Source organism: Desmodus rotundus, chromosome 5 (genome assembly GCF_022682495.2).
Source record: "Desmodus rotundus isolate HL8 chromosome 5, HLdesRot8A.1, whole genome shotgun sequence".
Taxonomy (NCBI): Eukaryota; Metazoa; Chordata; class Mammalia; order Chiroptera; family Phyllostomidae; genus Desmodus; species Desmodus rotundus.
Genome location: NC_071391.1, coordinates 105,114,410 through 105,122,229, shown reverse-complemented (window position 1 = coordinate 105,122,229; position 7,820 = coordinate 105,114,410). Strand labels below are relative to the sequence as shown.

The following is a 7,820-nucleotide window of genomic DNA, read 5'->3' as shown; positions in this document are numbered from 1 at the left end:
GCATGATGAGTCTCAGCTCACTGCCACTTGCACTTCCAGGGACTGGGGAATTAGTTCAGTTTACCTTCTCCCAGAAGTTACCATCCATCCTCTTTTTTTTTTTTTAACTGGTTGTGACACCAGTTAATCAAAGGGGAAATTTCTCATCTTCCCACTTCTGCTTTTGAAGACCATAAAAAAGTGAGGAAGAGACTGGCAGACAGTATTTGTTCCTCTCCGAGGCACAACAAGCTATTCCGGAGCTCTGTTCTCTACAGCCGGTCTTCATTGCTTGGGTATGACTAACTCTTTTTTATGACCAGGTTCTAAGACAGTCTCTCTGTCTCTCCACCTCTCTCTGTCGCTCTCTCCTTCTTTCCTTCTCTCTTGCTGCCTGGTGGCTGGGCTTTTTGCACAAATGCTAGGTGTACTGCTATGCTATGACTTGTGAAATACTCTGGAAATGAATACTGCTTATAGCAGCTGACACCTGAGAGGTCAGTGTCAAAGGTCCCATTCCAGATCTCCTAACAGATGCACACCTGATTTGGGTTTGGTTTAGCAAATGTTTCTCTCTGGACCAAAAGTGTAGCTCTTTCATGTATTCGCTTTTCATTCAAAGATCATTTCTTTGTGTGCTGGCCATGTACTAGGTGCTGAGGGAAACTCACCTATGAAGGCAGCCCTTGTGGGGCCTGCATGGCAAGTGGTTACTCACTTTCCCCTCTTCACACAGGTTTCTGAAGCAGCCATGGCAGCAGTACCTGAACTCACCAGTGAAATGATGGCTTACTACAGGTCAGTGGGGAGACTGAGACCAGTGACAGGGGCAGGGTGCCCTTCCATCAGCAAAGTGCTGCCTGTTCATGGAGGCCAGATTTGTCCCCCAAACCGCACCTTTCCATGGCAAACGGAGTTCCAAGTTTACCTGGTTTAAATGCTGATTTCCCACAACAAGTCCAGCCTTGGGAACCACAGGCATGCCGATGCTGCTGCAGGAGCTTCCTGCAGATGGCAAGCAGGAAGAGAAGATGCCAGGTGGAGAGTTCAGAGTACCCTTTGGCAAAGTTTGACTTCAGCGAGAGGCAAAGCTCAGATTTTAACTGGGCTGCACATTAGGTTCCAGGATCCCACAGGGAGCACCGTGCCTGCCCTGCCTCCTGTGGGTTCCATACGTATCCCCACGGAATTTGCCAGCTTCTAGAAGCTTTAAGGGACTGGCTGCTTGTTGTTTCCTATTAACAGTGAAGATTGCTTTCAGGAAGAAAAAGTAAACTTGTCTGGGAGACGTAATTGATTTGTGTCTCTGTTTTTATTACAGTGACAATGAGAATGACCTGTTCTTTGAGGCTGATGGCCCCCAACAGACTAAGGTGAGACCATGAGCTTAGCATACAACCCATGGAGGGGCTTTGACCTGGAAGAGGCTCGAGGAATAGGGTTCTTGGCCACCTTGATCCTGTGGTATTTTGCAGTGGAACGACTTTCATGCTTTCCAGTAAGACAGGCTATGCTGCATGCTGACCTGGCCACCGTGCAGCTCCCACGCCACACAGTCACTCACTAAGACTTGGGGATACGCCCTGCTTGCAGAGGGTGAGGGGGTGAGAGTGGTGAGGAGGTTTGCTCTATAATGCCAGAAAGGCAAGCAAGGCTTCACCACAGATTCAATTCTACTTTTAGGAAAGGGTCTCAGCCTACATTATTCCCTGGGCCAAGTCCTGAGACACAGAGCAGATGACCTTAACATGTCTGTCCATGTTTAAGAAATCATTTTTTGCTCCCTGAGGTAGAGTTTATGACAACAAAATATAGATAATGTAAATAAAGAGATGAATTGGGAGTTGAAAGAGTATCATTCACTTGCTATTTAACCTTGGACAAGTCATTCCACCCTTTTGGACCTCACAGGGAATGCTATAAAACCAGCATTAATTGGTTTAGTCCCACCTGGGTGGGGCATGGCTTCTGTCTGGCCCTTTGCCTCTGCCAGCAGCTCAGCTCTCTTGGGCCCTCTGCCTCGGAGCCTCTGCTCTGGGCAGGAGCCTGTCTCACAGTCAGCCTTCCTCTGTCCCGTCAGAGGTCTCTTTAACTGTCCCTCAAGCTTTTAAACCATCGTCACGCCTTAGGATAACTTCAGATAAGCCTTATAGAGTTACACAGTTTCTCTGAATAACAGCAAAGTGGGAACATACTTCACAAGTAGTAACCGCTTTTAACGTGTTTGCAGAAAGCTTAAGAAACAGTGTTCTGAGGGAAAAAAGAATACTTGTTTAGAATAGTAAAAACTTGTTGAATGCACACAGATGTATAGAAAACATCATGATCGTCATTGACACGAAAAATTAAACGCATAGGTTAGAGCATTAGGGATACAAACAGGTATCAAGTGTGGGGAGGTAAGAAGTTTGTGGTGAGTGGAGCAGGTGTAAAAAGATACAAAAGGTACGAATGGGATTTATTCTAAAAGAACACCCTGTCAGGCATCAGAAAGCCCACGTTCTGGCCTCTAACCTGCCACGTGCCCTGGGGTAAGCCACTTAATCAGTCTGGTCTTCAGAGAGATGAGAGTTTACCCTTAGGGGGTTCTGTTATCTCTAAGGCTCCTTCTGCCCCTCTGATGACAAAAAGGGAGTTCTCTGGCCCAACCACTATAACACGCTCACTTCCTTGATCTTTCCACAGTGCTCCTTTCAAGACCTGGACCTCAGCTCTCTGGGAGATGGGAGCATCCAGCTGAAAGTCTCCCACCAGCTCTACAACTCGAGTTTCAGGCAGGTTGCGTCGGTCGTGGTTGCTGTGGAGAAGCTGAGGAAAGTGCCCATTGTCTGCTCACAGGAATTCCAGGATGATGACCTGAGGAGCCTCTTTTTCTTCATCTTTGAAGAAGGTATTTAATGAGAGCTAAGGGCAGACAGGAGAGCTCTGCTCATTCCTTTGTCAGCATCCATAATGCAACAGTCAATTAAACTCCTCTAAAGCTGAAACCCTTGTGAATAAAAGGGGTGACATAGTAGGCTCAGTGAGCTCAGGGGGCCAGATGGCAGGTCTAAGAAGCTTGGTAGCCCATAGTAACCACCAAGTTTGGTCTGACCACAAAATGCCAACTGGGCAGCTCATGGTGGGTCATCAAGTCCCAGGACTATAGCTTCCTTAGCAAGGTCACTCTTCTCCTTAAGGAGCCCTGTCCAATGTTCTTATGCTTCTAGGAGAACACACTTTTGAAATGTCAGGGTAATTTTCTTTCCCTACCCCTCGGAGGCACAACTGCAGGCACCAAAGCAGGAGACCACTGAACCCCTCATTGTCATCTTACCCTCACACACCACCTCTATGTAAATGTGAATTGTTCATTATCCTGTACCCACCAATGTAAAAAGAAGTATGTGTCTCTTGTACAGACTTGCCCTCCCTTCCTCTCTCCCTAACCCTACATCTCCTTCACCACCCTCCCTAATGTCCTGGAAGAAACTGAGAATAGAGAAGCCAAACCAGAACAAACCAGGAAAACCAGAAATACTGGCAGTTCCCTTTAGGGAAAAGCCCGTGCAGGTGACGGGAACCAGCAATTGTATACATTCCTTGGACTAAAACAGAATTACGGAATCTAACTAAAGATTTCCTTGCTCTTCTCCAAGACCCTGATGGGTTCACAAAGAGACTTGACTTAATTAATAGAATGTAACAATTTGGCTGATCAATTATCTAAGACTATCCGCAAATAAGAAAAAGATAAAGCTACTGAAATTATGACTTTGCAGTTCCAGCAATTAAGCAATCAGGTCAGACCTTACCAAAAGCCTTCTTGATGGGGAGAGAGGAGTCTGCTTTTATGGTAAAAAGCCAGGTCATCTTAGGAAGGACTGTAGAAAACTGAAATGGGATTTAGGAAAAGAAGAGGTAAGCATAGGATTGCCCTGAGGATTTGAGAGGGTGTTTCCCCTTCTGACCAAGACTTTAGGATAAAATTAAAATTACCATAAAAGGGAAAACTACAAAGGCCCTTTGATTCTAATGCATAAAATGAACTTCAAAACTGTCATTCTCTGGAGCATTTTCTCAGTCTGCTGAGATCTTGCTTCTGGGCATGTTCTCAAATTCTTGTTTCAGATAAACTCTTAGAAAGCTTTCTACAGACTTGAACATTCTTTCATTAATACCTACCCTTTAAAATATGAGGTCCATCAATGATAGGAAAGCAGAGGAGCCTTAGAAACCAAATTGAACATCCCTTTAGTTGAAACTATTCTCAAAATATCTTGATTACTCCTCAGATTTGCAAACCATTCCCTCATTCTCAGACTGCTTCCTCTTTTGTTATCTCTTCATGGGGCCAGTATTATTGAATTGTCATTTTACGTAAGTCATTCTACTACTTGTCCATAGCAAGCAATAGCACTGAAGCTTGAACCCATGTCTGATGGTGCCATGTCCACTGTTCTTACCCACCCCAACTTCCTCCCCACCGTGTTACTATTTCTTAAAATGAGCATGTCCTCCAACAAGCCAAATCCCCATCATCAGACATGCCCTTCTCATTTTCTACCTAAACAATGCATGCTCCACATTTCAGAACCCATTGACAGCATGTGGGATGACACTTACGTGTGCGATGCACCCCTACAATCGCTGAACTGCAGACTCCATGACATAAACCAAAAATCCCTGGTGCTGTCTGGACCACATGAGCTGCAGGCTCTTCACCTCACTAGACAGAATATGAACCAAGAAGGTAAGTGGGAAATCTTGATTCTTCTCTTGGCATCCTGGCAGCTTGATTTGCAACAAGGTAGAACATTAAGGCAAATTATCAACATCAGTGGGGGAAAAAATATGTTATAAAAAATAGGTAGCTTTTTGTTTGGGTCCCAGCAATGATACCAGATTGATTCCCTTAGCACATTCATTTCCTGGCAAGAGATGTAACTCTGAGAAATTAGGCTGCTCAAGCATGCCCAGGACCAAGTCCAGCCAAGTCATTTAATGACAGCACAATGTCAGTGCTTCCATTAGAAAGGGGGCATTTGATGGATGTGACCTAAATGTCTGTGGGTTGGGTTTTTTTTTTTTTTCCTGTTGTTGAGTTTGAAAGTAGAATGGTGAAGAGATAATGTGTCCATCCCCAGTCCTGGCCCTGCCCCTGAGCCCCAAGTATCCTTCCTACCCAACACCAGATGAGTCCTTATAGGGAAATTTCACTGACAAGCAGGAACTTTTATCTCTCTGCTTTTATCTCTCAAGTCTTCCAAGTCTGGGGAGCCCATTAGTTGTGGGATCTGCCTGGCACCTTGCCACTGTGGCTGAACCCTGTGTGTATGGGTGCAGCCAAGGGAGCCGCTGAAATGAACAGCCTGTTCTCCTCCAGGGCTGCTGACCTTGAAGAGAGACATTCCTGGGGGAAGCTTCCCGCTCTCAGCCAGGACTATACTGTATCTTTAGAACTGGGTTGTGAGCATGACCTCGGGGCCTCCAACTGAGATAGTTGTGACTAAGGAAGATTAAAATGAGTGTCTGTCTTTGCAGCCACTTTTCACAGCTAAGCCTCTCTTTGCCCAAGTTCTTCCCACTTGCTGTTTTACATTATTGAAATAGATGTGTGCCAAGCAGATTTAGGGAGCCCAGTCTGACCTCTTTCCTGGCCTTTCACATCGATCAAATTGTTCTGTTCATGAGGATACATCACCGGCCAGTGACAAGATGGCTTCCCTCCTTCCTTCAGTTTTTAAAAATGAGCCCCTAATTCTTCATAACCACTGTGATGAGGCTCTGAAGCCCCCAGACCTTCTCTGGGAAAAGCTGGAATCAACCAACTGACCCTGCTCTGATCTGTGAGAATCTGTAGGGAGCTTCCCACAAAGGAGGCTCAACTGTACCAGTTGAGGGCTTGGGGTGGGGCCAACCGGCACTGCTGTGCTTCCCTGACAACAAGGCCCCTCTTTCTCCAGTGGTGTTCTGCATGAGATTTGTGCCAGGAGAAGAAAATAATAAGATACCTGTGGCCTTGGGCATCAAGGAAAAAGACCTGTACCTGTCTTGCATGACAAAGGATGGGAAGCCCACCCTGCAGCTGGAGGTGAGTGAGTACCAGCAACCAAAGCGCCTTCTCAGCTCTTCTGAAGCACCCCTAACCCATCACTGATTTCCAAGACAACCACCTTCTCTGCCCCCAGAAAACCTGGGAGCAGGTCTACTTGATAATTTTACAGAAATGTAAATACATTTAATGTAATTGTTAAATTCATACAACTTTCACTGCCACTGCAGAAAGTTACACCATTTTGCTGCTGTTATTATGCCCTGTCACTCTTACCACCCAATAGATTATTCAGTGCTAGGATTGCTCCATTTGATAGATGACACTTTGGAAAATTAATCAATTCAATAGACCTGTCACCTGTAGTTGTCTCCATTCCACTCCCTAAATCACAATCCCTTCCGCCCTCCAGCTTTCCCAGCAAAAGCTTCATTTACAAGTTGAAGTCATTCTAGCTAAACACCTAAAAACAAAAAATACAGCAAAAGTCACTTTTTAAAAAAATGTCCACCTCTCATTATGCTCCCTACCATTTAACACTCAGTTTCAAAAAAGGGTACAGGCTCCTTCAGTCACCACATGGGAAGTTGGGGTCACAAAGATAACTCAGGACTCTGGCTCTTGGTTTTGGTTCTTTGGTTTCCTCTCTAACTGACCCAGAGAATGGCTTCCTCAGAGTGCCTTTGTTCTTTTCCTTACAAAATTCTTAACTTCTGTTTTGCTGCAGACATTAGACCCCAAAGCTCAGTCAAAGAAGAAGATGGAAAAGCGATTTGTCTTCAACAAGACAGAAATGATGGGCAAGGTAGAATTTGAGTCTGCCATGTATCCCAACTGGTACATCAGCACCTCGCAAGCAGAACAGACGCCCGTCTTCCTAGGAAATATTAGAGGTGGCCAGGATATAACTGACTTCACCTTGGAAATCCTGTCTGCCTGAAGAGAACTGCACCCAGAGTGCCTGCATGTACTACATAACCCCATGGGCTGCAGAAGAGGTGTAAAATGCTTTGACCATGGCAGTGGGCTGCACTTCACTGTTGTCTAGTCAATGCCCAGCTGCCTTCCCCACATTAATACTAAGGAAACCACCAGCCAGGAGGAGCAGCCCCTCCTCTCAGGGCCAGTCCTCAGACCCTTGTGCTGAACCAGGCCTCTCCCACTCTGCTACACAAAGCCAACCTGGCAGAAACCCCTGCACATTTGGTGCCAAGAAACCCTCTGTCCTTTGCACCCAGCTTCTGATGGGCAACCACTTAAATTATCTATTTATTTATTTATTGATGGGTTCATCTATTTAATTTAGTTCAGGGGGGCCAAGAAGCAGCAGTTCCTGTGAAAGAGTTCAGTCTTCTATAACTAATGAGCCAATTTGATTTGGATGACTGTGCTGTTTTTATATCAAATTCTTTCACCGGGCTGAATAAGCTCCAATTATTTTAATAGAAATATTTGTGAATGAGGAAGTAAGATCATACTCCTTCAATAATTCTTAAATAAATTTCACTGAAAAAGAAATCTGTTGCCATGTGGTGATTGGCTATCCTTGGATGTGACACAGAAGAGGGAAGATAAATGGGGCCAGGGGAGCCTGGCTGGGGAGCTGGCAGCCCACTCCTCACTGAGTGCCACCAAGTCCCTGGAAACATGCCTGCCCAGCAGAGCCTCCTCCCACCCACCCCCTTTGTTTCTGCCTTTCATAAGAACAATATTCAGGGCAAACAAGATCTGAGAACAGGATCAGCTGAAGTGTTAGAGCAACTGAGGGTTGTGGAAATGGCTGCCTGCCCACAATTTCTCTATTCAT

At 45.5% G+C, this 7,820-nt stretch overlaps 1 protein-coding gene across 1 annotated transcript; it reads left to right on the top strand.

Moving 5' to 3' along the window:
* Positions 1 to 220: 220 nt before the first annotated feature.
* On the top strand, positions 221 to 7,512 carry IL1B (interleukin 1 beta). Its single transcript, XM_024558423.3, has 7 exons — positions 221 to 275; positions 716 to 777; positions 1,301 to 1,352; positions 2,665 to 2,869; positions 4,553 to 4,711; positions 5,925 to 6,052; positions 6,741 to 7,512. Exons 2-7 carry the CDS (start codon positions 731 to 733, stop codon positions 6,951 to 6,953), a joined length of 804 nt encoding a protein of 267 aa, XP_024414191.1. The 5' UTR covers positions 221 to 275; positions 716 to 730; the 3' UTR covers positions 6,954 to 7,512.
* Positions 7,513 to 7,820: the final 308 nt, after the last annotated feature.

Coding starts and splice junctions, on each gene's coding strand:
- IL1B (XM_024558423.3), top strand. CDS start 731: ATGGCAGCAGTACCTGAACTCACCAGTGAAATGATGGCTTACTACAG. Junction 778..1,300: donor GAAATGATGGCTTACTACAG/GTCAGTGGGGAG, acceptor TTTTTATTACAG/TGACAATGAGAATGACCTGT. Junction 1,353..2,664: donor ATGGCCCCCAACAGACTAAG/GTGAGACCATGA, acceptor ATCTTTCCACAG/TGCTCCTTTCAAGACCTGGA.